The sequence below is a fragment of the Thermobia domestica genome, chromosome 10 (assembly GCF_964235325.1).
Source record: "Thermobia domestica chromosome 10, izTheDome1.hap1.1, whole genome shotgun sequence".
In the NCBI taxonomy this organism is placed as follows: Eukaryota; Metazoa; Arthropoda; class Insecta; order Zygentoma; family Lepismatidae; genus Thermobia; species Thermobia domestica.
In genome coordinates, this window is record NC_137463.1 from 122,955,058 (window position 1) to 122,972,653 (window position 17,596).

The 17,596-nt window shown below is 37.6% G+C and overlaps 1 protein-coding gene across 3 annotated transcripts in view; it reads left to right on the forward strand.

The window, feature by feature from the left end:
• The window catches only part of LOC145662694 (dynein axonemal intermediate chain 7-like), a 450,989-nt gene that overhangs the window by 277,439 nt on the left and 155,954 nt on the right, over positions 1–17,596 (forward strand). Inside the window, exon 10 of one of the 3 annotated variants that reach the window (XM_081728531.1) lies at positions 13,946–16,117. The exons of the other annotated variants lie outside the window; for them this stretch is intronic. Within the exon in view, the coding sequence (XP_081584657.1) occupies positions 13,946–15,858 (1,913 nt within the window). The 3' untranslated portion in view covers positions 15,859–16,117. Of the gene's footprint in view, positions 1–13,945; positions 16,118–17,596 lie in introns of those variants that run through there. 3 annotated transcript variants of the gene reach the window in all.

Genomic DNA, 17,596 nt, shown 5'->3' on the forward strand with positions numbered 1-17,596 from the left:
CTGTACTAGTCAAATTTCCTTATTTTGTACCTAAGGCGTAAAATTTCCGGCCAGAGTGGGAAAAACGGAAATCACAAAAAAAAAAAAAATTGGCACCAATATCTCCCCTCGAACATGCAAGTGTTACCAAAAAACTTTCCTTTATAGTGAATGGAATGAGGTATGAAGAATTGTGCCCCCAAAATTAGTGTAGATGCTCTTGCCGATTTACCAATTTCCCTCAATAATAGATTGTCAGTCAATTGATTTTTAATGAGCTTCAGCATAAAGACTATTCTTTGCAAGAACATGAATCGTACCTTGTTGTCTTTGGAGTGAATCAACCTTTCGAGTGGTACCACTCGCATGTGGATACCATGTGCCTATGGACTGAAAATTACCTCCAAAGGGAAATTTTGTCAGAAAATAATCACTCTTTTACAAGTTTGGGTCCCTCTCCCCCCTGTGTTAACGCTTGGATCTCAAAATCGCCTAAAACATACTACATGGTGTATGTTATATCTGTGGAAAATATCAATCTCATATCTTGAAAACTAAGGACGGTAAAGAAAATTCCCCACGTGGAAAGCATAACCCTTACTACTTTAAGGGAAAAACAAAAACTCCCTGACATGTTCCTATCTAACCGAGGATCATAATTGGCAAACGATTTCGCGTCAAATTAGGGTAGCTTTCAAATGGTACCACTCACATGTCCCTATCGTGTCCCTGATTGGGAGAAATCCCGAAAAAGGGAATTTTTCCTGAAAACTATTTTTTTCAATTTCAGCGCAATTTTCTCGCTTCTGATACACAATAGGGAAATTATAATAGTACAGTTGGAAACAGTGTTTCATTACGAGCACAACGACGTACGAATCATGATCCTAGAGTAAATAGGAACGTGTCAAAAAATTGCCAAAAAGCTCTAAAATTTATCCAATTTTTTATTCTTCAATGTTCGTGACATCACCACCCGTAGGCATCGCACGCGTGACTGGAATATGCCCATGAAACGCATTCTTTGATGCTTCCACGCTTGAATAAATGCAAAAAGCCCGGTGTGAAAAAGCTTAACTAGAGACATATAAGGCAAATTCCAAAGGTTGACGCTGTGGAACAAATCTGATCTATCTGTCCCCAAAGGGTTAAATGACTAAAATCGGAAAAACTTTTGCTATTAACTGTTTCTTATTCTGTTTGGCAGCAGACTGGAGAAGAAGAAAAGTGTTTTCTAAAGCTTTCATGTAAATATTTAGATTAAGTTGCTAGAAGTTAGCCATTTTCCAATATGGCGTCCAGTGTCGACCATAATGATCCTACGAACTGTCTCCCGGTAATTTTCCAACCTTGATTGGACATGTAACAAAATGGCGAACTTTCATGCTGGTAACTGGAAATGCAGGATACTTACGCTAACATACCACACTAAATCAAAATCACTCTTGGACAGAACATAGAGGATCAAAAGTTAGGAGTCGGATTCGTTGATGGAGACGGTATTCAAACCGGAAGTGATAGAAATAAATCATTTCCGGTTTCTACGTTGATCATTGTAAAGGAAAAGCAGTAATGGATAGCGAAAATAGGTTTCCTGCAATTGATTAGGTGATCAAAGAAGACATTTTTCTCCATCCTTAAGTCTCTAGTAAAATCAGAAGCTGAATAAATCTGGACTAAATCGGAAGAGTAATACTCCCGGAAGTAGGAAGTAAATACACGGTTCTGATTGGTTAGCGTTATCTATTTCTTGCGACGTAGCATACATATAGCAGAAATCAAAGGGTTGCTGCTGTCGGTCCTGATAATTTGCACTGCCCGCTGGTCTAGTGGCTAGCACGTCCGCCTTTGATGTACGAGGTCCCGGGTTCAGTTCCCGGTGAGAGAGCCTTTGAAATTTTAACAGTCCTGGATATGTATGTGTTCGTGTCCCTGTCGAATTTGGTAAAGGTTAAAGAAACCTTGTATACGAGGAAACACGGGTGCACAGGAAACTGAGGCTTGATCGGTTGATCTTTAAAAAAATGTGTGTTAGCGCTATGGGTTAGTAAAGGAATTCGATTAGGAAGTGGGTTCAAACCTGGCCCAGGGAAAGTTTTTATTTTTTTTAAAATTTTCATAATACTTTTTTCATTAAAATAAGAAAAATAATACTCAAAAAAGTTATTGTGCAGATAAGTAGTAATACTAGTACTACTACTACTAGTAGTAGTAGTACCTGTAGTAATACTAGTACTACTACTACTACCAGTAGTAGTAATAGGCAGTGTGCGAATTGAAAAATTTTCCCAGGGGAGGATGAATTTCACCCATATGCACACCCAGTCCTCACACACACACACACACACACTCACACACATATATATATATATATATATATATATATATATATATATATATATATATATATATATATATATATATTAACAAGTACACAACAGTTGAGATGTGAGATCTTTCATAAATTTTCACTCAAGTAATATTTAGGTTAGCTACGCAAAGTAAGAATTGTTCCATTTTTCTATCTTATCTTTATGTCTATTTAAAAATACTCCAGAGGGGGAAAAAGTTATCCCTGCCAGGGATAAAATTTTTCTTCTCGAGGGTAGGAAAGATTTTTGTCAGGGGGGAAATCCCTGGCATCCCCCCCGCCAATTCGCACCCTGGTAATAGGAGGAGGAGGAGGAGAAGTAAGAACGGGTTACAAGCCCCGCAAACCTCGTTATGTTCCACCATTACCACCATGATATAAATTTTGCGACCAACTTAAAACAGCTAGCTAGGGTAACGCGCGAGAAAACTTTCTTTTGGGAGTATTAGTCTCCCGAGTGGGTTGTAATAAATCCACTACATCTTCCATTATTCCGTTTGTCCGTCCGCCTAAGAGACAAAAATGTATTGAGTTGATTTGAGTTTAACGTCCCTTTGAGCAGCGAGGCTATATGAGACGGGACCTACTGATAAACGTAGAATCCGAACCACATGAGCTTCCGCCGGGAATCAAACCCGGGTCTCCCACGCCAAAGGCGCGTACGCTAACCACTTAGTCACGAAGAAGTTAAAAAAACATGTATCGTCCGTCCCTGACACAAAAAATCTGAAGAATTACTTGATGGATCAGCATCAATTTGGTCGGATATAGAGAGACAAATTTAGTTATCGAGTTCGTTGATGGAGGTGATCCATTCACCAGAAGAGATATAAGTCAACCTTTTTCAGTTTTAACATTAATCACTATACAGTAGAAACAGTAATAAATAGCGAAATGTGGTTGCTTACAATCGATCGAGAAATACCATTTAGGATGCATTCCAAGAATACATTTCTTTTTCATCTTAAACTGTGCTAAAACTGGAAGTAAAGAAATTCATTACAACTTTTCTATCAGTATTGATTTTCGTGAAACTGGAAAGTTAATAGATAGCGGGAAGAGTGTTTTTTAATTCACTTAGTTTTCTAAGTATAGGTACTGTACACACCAGTTCACAAAAAGGTGGAAACTGGTTCAGAAACTAAGTCCGAAAAAGTCAGCCTAGATCCGTCACAATTCCCGCAGATCTATACACAGGGAATTGCATTTCCCCTCAATTCTTTATATAGACACTAGCTGCAAACCGTACTGTCATCCGAACGATGTCAAAATGTAAAAACAAAATCAAACTACTTATTTCTGAGATTAATATGATTGCACACTTCATGCATAGTTCCAATATGCAAAAACAATCAATATCTTAAGTAGAAATTACTGAAAAAGACCGAAAATGACTATTTAATACTTCAAGTGTCAACCTGCGCTTGGAGCGATTATAACGCATTTCCTTCTAAGTGCTTCCGTAACCAAGCGGGTTTAGTAATGCTGATTGAAATTTCTGAAGCGAAGTGCGACAGTCCAAGCCTCCGTGCGGAGAGTTCGTTTTTATTTCTTCTTTTTTAAAAAATATATTGGAACATTGTCATAAATATAGATTTCTACTTTGAAGTTCTTGGAAAAATAATCAGACGAACTGTCACTTTTCAAAACTCTGTTACATTAGCCCGCTATTTCCAGAATTTATGTATGAAAACGTTAACACAGACGTCAAAAATGTAAATTATTAATGTTCCTGATATATATATATATATATATATATATATATATATATATATATATATATATATATATATATATATATATATATATGTGTGTGTGTGTGTGTGTGTGTGTGTGTGTGTGTGTGTGTGTTGTGTCACACTTTTTTTCGTGAGAAATGCTGAACTACAAAAACATGACGTATGCCTTGTCGCAGCAGACAAGTTTCTCCACTTAAGCCTACGAGTAACGAAATTACCTACAGCCAAACAACTGCAATTCATGGCTCATCGTGGTCAGATGTTTGCGAACAGTTTACTGCTCTTGTTGAATACGGTGGTATGAGTGTGAGACAAGCTAGTGGACGTCTCGGTGTTCCCTGTTCTACAGCATATACTTGGTGGAAGAAATACTCAGAAACAGGTAACGTGTCTAGAAAACCTGGCACTGGCCTTCAAAGGGTTTCAACCCTACAACAAGATCGGGCCCTAGTTGATGTGAGCCGTCACAATCCTTTCATGTCATCCCGGCAGTTAGTGATAGCGTCCCGTTTTCCTGGCTGCTACCTCAGCGCTCGGCGACGCCTTAAAGATGCAGGGCTTCACTCATATCGAGCCGCGTGTAAGGAGCAATTGACGGATAGTCATAAAGTTGATCAACTAGCATTTGCTGAGGCAAATATTGGTCGTAACTGGAATCATGTAATCTTCACAGACGAAAAGATATTCTCTTCAGCAAATGATGGTTTTCGACTTGTGTATAGACCCACAGGAAAACGTTACAATCCACAGTACATGCACAGAACGCATCGAATGGGGCATGTTACTATTCACTGCTGGGGATGGCTGTGTAAGGATACAGTTGGTGAATTACACCGTATAGAAGGCCGATTGAACAGCCAGAAGTATCTGGATATTGTGCAGTATGGCTTGCTCCCCGTTGCGAGAAATTTATTTGAAGACGACATTGTAGAAGTTCAACAAGATCGTAGCTCAATACATGATTCCCATCTAGTTCAAGCCTGGTTTCAAGAGGAACCCAATGTTGAGCTAGTCGACTGGGTTCCAAGAGGATCTGACTTAAACCAAATGGAAAATCTATCGGCGGAAGTTACAAGAACTCTACACGAAAATTGGCCTGATCCCCCACGAAGGACAGCTGACGCAATTTGGGAGCTAGTTTCTGACGCGTGGGAAGAAATAGCACAGGGACATCACTATGTTGCTAACTTGGTTAACTCATTACCAAGAAGATTAAGATGCGTCATCGAAGCTAACGGCAATTATATGAGATATTAATACCTGAATAAAGATTTGTCTTCATACCCAGGTGAGCTTCGAGCTCTTTCAAGAGCTCACTAAGTTTTTCCATTTTTCCTTTAATATTGCTTTCATTTGCTACGTTTGCGTTTCGTCGGAATGTGCAATATATATTTATTTCTGCTCCTTTGTTTACCCTATACAGATAGTCCAGTAGTTAGCACGTGTGCCTTTCGTGTGCGGGGTACCGGGTTCTATTCCCGCTAGGAGAGGCTTGTGATTTTACCTATCTGTGATAATTCTGTGTTCGTGCCCCTGTTGTTAAAGAGGTACTGCTAAAACTATAAAACCGAAATGAAATCTTTAAGTTTTACGTCCTATGGTTATGCCGGTTAGGCTAAAGGAGACGGTGATGAGAGATGAGTGAAATGGTGGAATGAAGAAAGTGGGAGGAAACGGGAGAACCCCGATAAAAGCCATGAGCACGGTGTTTGTCCACCACAAAGTCCACGCGGCGCGAGCTGGGATCGGACCAAAGACCCCAAGCACCGGAGGTGAACGCTCTACCACGAGCCATCGCGCCCCCAACTATAAAACCAAGTAAAACAATTAAAAATAAAAAGAATCAGTTAATGAAGAACGTTCGCTAAGTCAGTTTTGTTTTAATATCTAATACGTAGCGCGTTCGTTGTTGGGTCTTATAGTCGCGGGTTCAATTCCCGTTAAGGGTTCATTAAAATTTTAATTGAACTACAATTTATTTGCATGAATCACCCGTCTTCTTTAGCCTAAAGAACTTAAACGTTGAGAAAATGAAAGGGTAAAATGAAATAAATAATAAGACAGTAATAATGCTATTAATCTATATCTATCTACATAGGATATAAATGAAAAAGACATCGTCTATCAGAACAAACAATGGCTTAACCGTTTGAAATGATTTTTATTAGTTAACACTTTCACCTACCTCTGAATCATGGGCACCCGAAGGGGGCAGGGTGGGCCGCCCTTTGACTCACGAAATGGATACAAACAGAAATACCAAACATAATATGAAGCAACCATAAAGATAGCCCCTCCTAGAACATTTTAGGGTGCCATGCGCGGACTGGCATGTTGTCACGCCATTTTTATTAAGATGCTTAACCTAACAAAGGGGAGGAGTTAAAATTTATGCCAAAAAAAGAATATCTCACATTTGTGACATGAAACTTGACCCTATGCCGTTAACGTCGCCAATATCTAGTGGCCCACTTGCCGGTAAATGTCGATCGTCGATATAGCGACGCATCGAAAGATTGCCGCTAGTGTGTCCCTGGCGGCAAGGTTTCGTCGAGTCGAAACAGACATCTAGAGTAGGGGTGTTACAGCTACCACCACGTAGCGACGATGACTTCTTTTCGGTCCGTCTTTCGACTCGTCCCGGAGAATCGGCGAAGGGACCGAAACGACTTATCGCCACTCATGTGCATCCGTTTATTATTATATATTTGTTTTTCCTGACGAATGTTCCTAAAATGAGCTCCGGAGTCAAGAGTAACCCTGCTTCTACATCACAAGGTTGCTGTTTCGTGCCATTCCGGGAGAACTTTATGTATATTTTGTAAGTGCTTTTTAGACTCGTCTCAATGTAAATGAATAATGCATATAGGTTGTTTAACATATTTTGGTGGAGTAAGTTTGTAATTCATTGGCATTTCGTCGCGTCTCTGCCACCGGTGGCCCACTGGTGGTATAATTTTCAAAACGGAAGTTGGGCCACCGCGGGTCGTTACAGTGAGGCCATCCATTTTTAGCGAGAGGTCGCTAGTTACCCATCGATGGTTCACCGATGCTTACGGCACGGGGTAACTCTAAATTAAATTTAATTAGGAAATCACTATAGTTGCTATAACAACTAGTTTTTGAACTTGGACTGTGTAATATTGGTCTTTTGAGGCTAACATTTCCTAAGTTCAACTTCGAGTATCTTCGGGAAACAGTAAACCAAAAATAATAGGTTCGAACCCACAATCCAACGTTCACAATCGAAAACATTCTGTAAATCTGTATTTTCCTCTTTAAAATGTAATAAGATATGTTGATCCGTTATTAACTGTACTGTAGAAACAATTTATCACTGTAATACTTAAGGATAAAGTATTTCGAAATCATGTATGCATGGGAGCACATGGTAGTTGCTTCAATCAAGCTATAATCGATGCCCTCAATTTCCTTCGTGCAGTTCAAACCGATTTTCCTGCAAGGTGTTACACAACGACGGTTAGTCTAGTTGTCTACGTGTCGAACTGCTGAGCCAAAGGACGAGGGATTGAATCTCGGAGATGGACATGTAAATTTTTATTTCTTGCAGAATTATATATTTCACCCATAATAAAATGAGCATTAAAACAGTTTGTGTTTCCGTGAAAAAGTAAGAATTTATTTCAAGGTTAACTTGTGAGCAATGAAGCAAAACGAATTGGGCTCATGGTTGTCCGAATACCTGACGATTTGAATAAATCATACGACACGCCTTTAGTATGGAGTTAAAGAGCTTTCTGATACGTATAAAGAAATCTTACTGACCTAAAATCCATTACGAAATAGGACCTACCAGAAGCTTCAACACCACGTCTGCGTCACTTCGGTGAACGCTGTATCGAAACTTCCTATATAAATTTCACTCGCTTGACGTCTACCGTACTTGGTTTGTTAGCTAACTATATATTGAAGGGGTATAGACGAACAATATGCATAATCCATTTTTCAATTTTGTCAGCAAACGAATGAAATGCGACGTCCTTATGTTTCAGAATTGTTGAACTTTTTGGGGGGTGGGGGTAGATTTCACTCATCTGCTGTAAGTAGTGACTACTGCTGTTAACCATTGCTTTCTTTCATTTTTCATTTACACATCCTATCCGCTTTCAAGTTCGGTTCCATATGCCATTCCATTTAGTTTCATATATTCTGTTCGATTAAATACATATTCGTCAATCTCTTATAATATGTCCAAATTAACAAAACGGTTCTCTTGCTTTCTTTCTAATAATGATTTAGATTTCAAGAGAGTTAATTTTAAATAAACTTGCAACCAATTTGTTAATTACTACGAGCATTGACTTCTTCCTCATTGTGTGTTAATATATATTCTTCAGTGTTTACATTCTAATAATAAAAAAATATTTATGCCACAATTAGATATAATTGCAGTATACGAGGGTTAAGTGGGTAATAAAGCAGTTCAAGCCAATATCGTACTTCAATCTGTATCGTATATTACAATTATCGTTAAAAGAAATTGAATATTCGCATCCAAAATTGATTTTATCTAGGTAGGATGGATAGGGATGCGCACGAGACAAGATTTGAGGCCATCTCGTCTCGACAATATGCTGTAAAAGAGATATCTCGACTCGAAAATGTGTATTTTTCTATTGGAAGTGCTGTGTCTCGACTAGAATTTTGTCAGGAAAATTCTCTCTCGACTCGACTCTGCGCATCCCTAAGGATGGACAGTTTGAAGAGCCCAGTATTCCAAAGCTGGCCGGGTAACCAATTACACCATTACGCAACATCTATTTCAGGTACAACCATTATTATACACTTCATTTTTACAAGCTTCTTCTTATAATAACTATATCGATTTCCTACTTAAATTCAATTATAGGTAATTGTTTCTTATGTAGCAGCTAATATTCATGATATACAGTATAAAACAAGTACACATTCAATGTAAATGAATACAAATGTAAGATATTAGAGATTGCTTTATAAGATTCCAGATTATGAGGTACCCTAAGTTTTTGTAATGCAAAAAATACATACATACATACATACATATATATATATATATATATATATATATATATGATCCCACCCACCCGGAAATTTTATGTTTATTCAAATAAAATATTGTAAAGCGAATGAAATATCTTGTAGAATGTTCACATTTCCAAGAATGAAGTTAGCAAACCCCCCCCGAATACATATATATATATATATATATATATATATATATATATATGAATAATTTTCATGTTGGACGTGTAGTTTTAGTTATTCAACTGTGTTCGCATTTCTCATTTTAGCGTTTTTGTATATGAATTATGGATATGGCAGGCTAGTAAGTGTGACAGGGATTTGAAAAGTGACAGTTCGTCGGATAATGTGTTTCCAATCACTTTACAGTAGAAATTTATATTTATGAAAAAAGTTCTCATATATTTAAAAAAAGGAAGAAAAACTTTAACTTTCCGCACGGAGGCTCGAACCGTCGCCCTTTGTTTCAGAAATGTCAGTAGTAGTACTATACCCGCTTGACCAGAGACGCAACTTACAAGAGATTGTGTTATAATATTAATAATAGAATCGCTCCAAGCACATGTTCCTACTTGGAGGTTTAAATATCCATTTTCTATCGTTTTCAGCAATTTCTACTTAAGATAATGGTTGATTTTGGATATTGGAACTGTGCATGAGATGCGGAATCAATATTAATCTCAGAAATAAGTAGTTTCATTTTGTTTTTACATTTTCACATCGCTCGGATGACAGCACGGTTTGCAGCTAGTGTCTATATAAAGAACGGCGGGAACATGCAATTCCCTGTGTATAGATCTGCGGGAATTGTGACGGATCTAGGCTGACTTTTTCGGACTTAGTTTCTGAACGAGTTTCCAGCTTTTTGTGAACAGGTGTGTACCATCTCTCTTAACCTTCCTTTCAAAACAGAAGTGACAGAAATCAATAAGGATATTTTTAATGTTGATCGCTATTTAGTAAAAACGTTAATAGATAGGAAGAAGAGGTTTCTTGAAATCAATTAATCGTCCCAAGAGTATATTTCATTTCTAGTCTAATCTTTCTACTAAAACGGGAAGTAGTACAAATTTACTAACACTTTCGGTTTCAGTATTAATTGAAATATTATCACGTCATACAAACGGTACTCTTTCACTTTGTGTACACGTTACCTTGCTACACGTTCGTTAAATTGGTTACACAAACATAAGGAGTGTAGATTCAAATTGCATTTCTGTTTTCTCTTTATTATATAAATCTATATTAGAAACTAACCTGAGCACATTCTAAGCATCCCCTTGCTTTTATCACACATTACTTTGCATTGATCTTTTAAAAAGTTTATTTTAGGAATAAAACACTGACTCTTGTATTTTTTTTAAAAGTGTCCTTTTTAAAAAAAATATTTACAATTCTAATTACTTCACACCCTTACCCTGGACCGATTTCAATTCTTAGTATTAGTAATTATTTTTGTGTCTAAAAGAAAACTTCTCAAGAATTCGAGAATGTTTTACGAAAGTTTACATGTTCTTAAAATTGAAAGTAAATTCATCCTCTAAGTTCAATCCCAAGCAACAGACACCATTCTCAAAGAAAACACTTGCTATGTTTTGTCAAAATCGGGTAATTTCTAGGAAAGATCTAGCAGCAATTAGAGAATTGTCAGCATGACATATACGATTATCCCGCTCACCTTACCATCTCCACATACTACGCGCTTAAATTATGGTGGTTTGAAAACTTAGGAACAAAAATAGGTTTCCATGCTGTGTCACTCTGAAGTGGCATAGATTTGTGAAACTTGAAATATAGATAAAAAAAAAGAGTCCTCCAGTATGATGCAGAAAACAACAAAAAGTAACACGTGTTTACCGGCAAAACTCAGAACAAAACCGGCGCTTTTAGAAAGCGGCAATAACTTACACTGAAGACAATGCAACTCATGATGCCTGTTGACTTTACAGAAGGAGTAAAAGGTTGTGTGATCACCACAGACAGCGATGCGTGCTCTACAACGTGCTCCCATACTGTTTATAAAGTTGGTATTGAATTGTTGTGGTGTGGGGTTCCATTCCTCCACCATCGCTGTTGATAACTGCTAGATAGTCTCTGGTGCATTTGGACGTGCAACAATATGTTTCCCCGTAGCGTCTCAAACTGCTCGATGGTTTCATGTCGGGGCAACAAACAGGCCAGTCTATTCGACGAATATTCTCTCGTTCCAAGAGCTCCGCCACCTGCGATGTCCTATATAGTATCTCATTAACACCCATAAAGAAAAATTGGGTCAGACTTCACCTCTAAAGAGACGCATGTGAAGGAATAGTGTCACAATAACGTTGACCGGTGAGTGTTCCGCGTTCAAACATTGGGAGGTCGAAATGCCCATGTAACATTATGCCTCTCCACACAAGAACGCTGGACTACCAAAATGTTAATACAGTAGAGCGTCGATTATCCGAACGTCGGTCAACCGAACGACCGCTTAACCGAACTGTGTACTCGCTCGCACCTGTTACTCTCCCACCCTACCGTCCATCATCCCCCTCACTCCCAAACCAAGTTTCCCACAGTAGTCGCCGCACTGAGCCACCGTTGGCGGGACATTGCTTCTAATGGGGCCTTCATAAGGCGCTGCTGACCGGCCAAGCAACCAGTCGCTGTGTTTCAACAATCAGCACACTTCTGTCGGTTTGGAACTGGCTGTAGAAGTACAGTACAGTACAGTACAGTTCGATTATCCGAACAAACCACTTTTCCGAACACCCATGTCCCCCAATTACTTCGGATAATCGACGCTCTACTGTATTCGACAATATTCGTGGGTTCACTGAGTGTTCCCGTCTCCCGCCAGATGAGTGTAAGTCCAGAATTATTGACACAGGGTGAATTTGCTCTCATCGAAGAAGAGAACTCGACCCCACTCATCTTCGGTTCAGTACTATGACCTTGACACTACCACAAAGTATACTGTCAGTTTCCGGGTGTGAACTTAATACAAGTCGTCGAGCAGGGAGACCACTCCCATGTAGTCAACGTGTCACTCTGAAGCGTGAGATTGGGCTTCTTGCAGTCCTGTTAAATGTATTTGCAATTGCTCCCATGTTTGACGTCGGCCCCTTCTGCCTCCGCTGATATAATTAACCTGTTCGATCAGCACTTTTCCTTCGTACAGCATTTTCTGTGGTTCGAAACGCTCCACATGCATATGAAACAATGCTGTGGGCAATACCAAACTCCTAGGCAACTCTCGTTACATTTCGTACTTTTTCCAGTTTCCCGATGATTATTCTCCGTGTGACTTCACCTAAATGTTGTTGTCAGTAATACCATCGCAATGCACTTTATTAGATCTATCATTGATACATACTATCCCGACCCATTCGTTCAATTTTTGTCTTCCATTCGTGTTGGAGGAATAGCCTCTTTCGGTGTGCTATATCACGCCTTGCATAACGTGTGCAAGTGGGATTTCTCTGGGAACATGAACGTCCACGTTCATTCATTTCTATCGACTATGCAATATATTATGTTAACTATCGGGTCCTTATGTTTTACACACCAGTGTAGAGAGAAGATATAGCACAATTGCGTAATTATTGCTATGACACAGAAAGCGTACTCAAAAGGTTCAGAAAGCTTCCTTGTGGCTATAAGGTTAGCGTACGCCCCTTTATGGCGCGAGACTCAGATTTAGGATTTAGTTCTCTGGGCTTTCGGTATCTAAGGCCATTTAGCACTTCACGATTTGAGGGATGACTTCCCTCGGTGAGCACACAATCCAGGGAAAGGGAAGGAAGGAAGGATTGGGGAAGGAAGGAAGCGCCCTGGGAACTATAAAATAGGTATCACCCCGGCATTTGCCTGGTGTGAATGAGAAAAACCCAGGAAAACCTTATTCAGGGTGGCTGGCCGGAAAAAGCTTTTTATACTTTTTCGACCGAGTGACCCCACCGGGAATCGAACCTGGGACCGCTCGCACCGATTACGCTACACGGGGCCACGGCGCGAGACTCGGGTCCGATTCCCGCTGGAACCTCATGTTCAGGTCCCACACTAAGGTATAGGTCCACATCTCCTATAACATCGCTTCTAGAAAACACGCTGAACTTCAACCCAACCAATCAAGAGGTCAGCTGTAATTAGCCAGTATCAGTTTAATCTAATGACTAAGGTATATTCAGTGGTCGAAGTGAGATGTGTGTAAAGGAGTGAAATACCAACTCTGTTTCTTTAGTAGTAAACGTTGAATATCAATAGAAAATTCCTGTATACATAGGTGGGAAATTGAAATAAAAATAATATTTCTTTTCATCATTAGGGCGCGAGCAAGCCTATTCAAAATCTGAGAAAAGCATTCGCCTCGAACAGTGGTTACGTATATGGTTTTTCTGTATGAAACTCCAACCTAACTTTGAAATCCAATATGCTGGTAATACAAATCATAAAATTAAATAGCAGATAAAGATAACATTTAGATCGTTACAAACACTAGCAAAATGGATATACGCATGTTTATTTTTATTAATTCGGAAAGAATCATCGAATTTAATTTTTTTTTTTTTTAACGTAAGGAGATCGTGGTTGTCTGTAAAATAGGAGAGTGTAACATAATTGTTCAATTTATTTTTAATTATTTTAAGAAGAACAAGTAGGATAAGTGTAAGGAAAAAAAAATCTCATTTTTGCAAGTAACTGCATAAATCTACTTCAATACATATAATAACCTTAAACATTTAAAAAAATATTTTTAGTTATATGTTACTAGCTATTATATATTCCTATAGGAACAATGTTGTAATTCTAACTTTCCTCATGAAAGAAACTGACTTAATCTTTTTTTTTTCAGAATCTATGTACCCCTTAATGCATAATCTTACGAGCTTGGATGTGTCACATAATTGGAGTATCAGACCAGCTCTTGGCAACTTAACCCTCGGTTTGATGAAAGGATCTCTTAAAGAGTTAAGATTGGCATATAACGGACTTCAAAATGTTCCTATGGAAGAACTCTCTTATCTTAAATCTTTGGAAGGATTATCTTTGGAAGGGAATTCATTTTCCACCATACCGAACAAATTCCCTAAATTACATGACCTATCATTTTTAAATCTAAATAATTGTGATCTTATCTATCTAGAAACTGATGTGTTTCAATTTCTACCAAACCTCGTTGTATTACTGTTGGCTGGAAATAGGTTTACTCGGTTGCCTGATAGCGTTCGGCATGTCCGTTCATTATTATATTTGGATATTAGTCACAATCCTGATCCCAGAGCTCTAAATAGATGGAGACCCTCGTTTTTGCTTGAGCCTATGAGTGAACTTGCATCTTTAGAAGTCTTGGATCTATCACATACAGTGCTAGAAACATTACCACGAGATTCTTTGAACAGTTTGACTAATTTAACAAAACTTAACTTAAGCAACTCGTACATTAGCAACGTAGAGCCAGATGCTTTCCACAAATTAGCTAATTTGTGCGAGTTAGATATTAGTCGCAATGAAATAAGTCAAGAATATTTCAGTGATCATGTTTTCGACAATCTAGTAAATTTAAAGGTTTTGAATGCTGAATCATTCAACCTTAGAGTCTTTCCTACAGGAGAAGAATACGCTTATTGGGATCATAAATTTTTCACAAATTTGACATCTTTAACATATTTAAATTTACGTTCTAATAATATTCGAGAAATACCTTCAAGTTACTTCACGTTTCCACCTTCTTTGGAAGAGATAGACTTAAGTGATAATACTATCACTGAATGGTATAATACCCTTGTATCTAATATTTCGGATTTTCACTTGCAAGTTCTCAAACTGAGAAACAATAAGATTAGTTCCATTACTAAGGCAATGATAGATGACTTGCTATTTCTTAAGAAAGTGGATCTTTCGTTAAACAAAATTTCATGCAATTTTCAACTTCGGAAGTTACTTCGCCTTCTACGCCAAAAAGATGTTAAAATTTTAAATGAGGATACTTCTAAATGCTATGATAGTGATGGAAAAGAGCATGCATTTGTAGACTGTGAGAATGAAACGATATCTGCATGTAAAACTATGGTCGAAAAGGGGATTTCCAAGAACTATTCCTTAATGGTTATACTTATTGCAAGCTTAGGTGTATTACTTGTGTTTGTAGTTGTAAGTATATCTTACCATAGAATTCAACAACGCCGATGGTTTCCAGAAAAGGAAGGAAAATTACAAGTGTCTAACAATAGGAAAGTTGTGTATGAGTACGATGTTTTTGTGTCTTACAGTGAGAAAGATCGGCAGTGGGTTGTGGACCATCTGTTGCCAAATCTTGAAAGTGATTCCACAATAAAAGTGTGTCTTCATGACAGGGATTTTCAAGTTGGTAAAAGTATTGTTGAGAACATTGTTGAATGTATCGAGAAAAGCAGATCTTTCTTGCTCGTTGTTTCTAAAGCATTCATTTCAAGTAGGTGGTGTCACTATGAAGTTCATTTCGCCAATTCAAGTATACAAGAATCAAAACTAGACAAAATCATTTTAGTACTTTTAGAGGATATTCCTTACGTATATCGCCCAAAAACATTACAATATCTTATGAGAACTAGAACTTACATTGAATGGACAAAAGACGCTCACGAGCAATTGATATTTTGGAAAAGAGTCAGGCAGGCTATTTTAAAAGTAAATTATGAAACAGAGTTTTATAATTTTGCTAGGCGAGGATCTGAAAATAATGTACCGGAAAACCGAAACGAGAAAAATGAAGATGAAACATTGTAAAGTTAAACTTTTAAGTATACGGTACTTTTATGTGAGCTATAAATACTCAGACACCAAATTATCTTTCTTTGTAGATGATTACCATGATTCAATTAAAGGAGTTCTTCTTGCAGCATACGTTACTATTATTTTTGGCGCAGCCTTTTAACAAGCACATTAAAACTTGATAATTAACAAAAATATTAAATATTTATACATATACTGTATATCAGGCCTGTATATTAGAGTATCTTCACTTTGATAGGTTTAAAGTTTAAATACTAAATTAGAAATCACAAGTTTTCCCCGAAAATCAAATAAAGATAATTAACCTAAGACCTAATTAACGTCAATATACCTAGGTAGAAAAGTGTTAATTCAACCAGAGAATACTGTACTAGTAACTATATAAGTGTAATTTTTTAAAAGATAAATTTAAGTACAAATAGACTTCTTTCAAAATCTTATTTTGAAGTAATTGTTTTTATTTTTTATTTTTTATTTTTTTGGTGTAAAACAAATTTACATTGCTGTGACAAACTAAGATATTTATCTATACTCTGATTCTTCTCTTTTTCTAACGATATCAACAAAAGTAAGAACAGATGTCAGTCAAATTCTGCTGAATCAAAATTTTAAAAGTTTCTTCTTTCAAAGTAAAGTACATCCAAGCAAACAATATTTAGTTTTATGTGTCGAAATATTTTTCTTTAGCAAATATTTGTAATAAGAACATATTCAATCTTTCTGAGTCATTTGAGACTAGTTGTATTTAACATGCATAAATGTCAAAAGCACTTTTGCCAGCACGAAGAAATGGTCTAGAAGGACTAGGTCTAGAAGGACTTCGCGTTTTGATTTCTTCAAGTCACTCTCTCTCTCTTTCACACAACTTCAGCAAAATATGGTTATTCATCAGTGGTACCGTATGTCGATCAAGATTGAGACACAAAGAAAACACGTAAATTGTAGGGTGAGAGAGACTTTATTTAAAACCCAGTTACACGAGAACACGGAATACAATTGCAATTAGACAAAAAAGTTAATGTATCATAGTGAAGTCTTTCTAGACCTACTTTGCATGCCCGTTTCTTGTTGCTCGTAAAACTGCTCTTGACACCAGCTACATTCACGTTTAAAAAGTGTCGTTTGATCCGCTGGACATGATGTCGTGTGGTTTCAGATCTCCAGCCGTAGTCATAGACTTGCTGAGACAAAATAGCCCAGAAATTTTCCACTGAACGACACTGAAGATTGGTCGAATTCATAGGTTTGGGTACAACTGGCACATGACTTTCCTGCAACAATGACAAAGTTTTCTTGGAGTAGTTTTGAATTTGCTTTATTTGACCAAAATATGTAATTGTTGTCCTGGTGGTTTGCTTACAGAAATGCCAACAGTCTCCCTTGCAGACATTCCTCAATGTAGACATCAGATTTGATGGCATAGTTACACCGATTGATGAAAGCAGATGACAAACCCCGTGTGAAACCGTGTCAACACGAAGACTTACGGGGAAAACTTCACAGTTGAAGTATATTTTACCTTGAAGGAGATTTTGCTCATATCTGATATGTAGAAGTGCTTATGATTACACTTTTAACAGCGAAACAGGCTTCTTCATCCAAAACGATGATTTTTCTCTTGGAAATTTCGACCTAACCTGCTGCACCGATTTTGTACCACTTGTTCTTGCTCCTTAGTACAATTTAGAGTATCATTTTTCGACGTAGTTTGATATCTGTCTTTGCTTGTTTT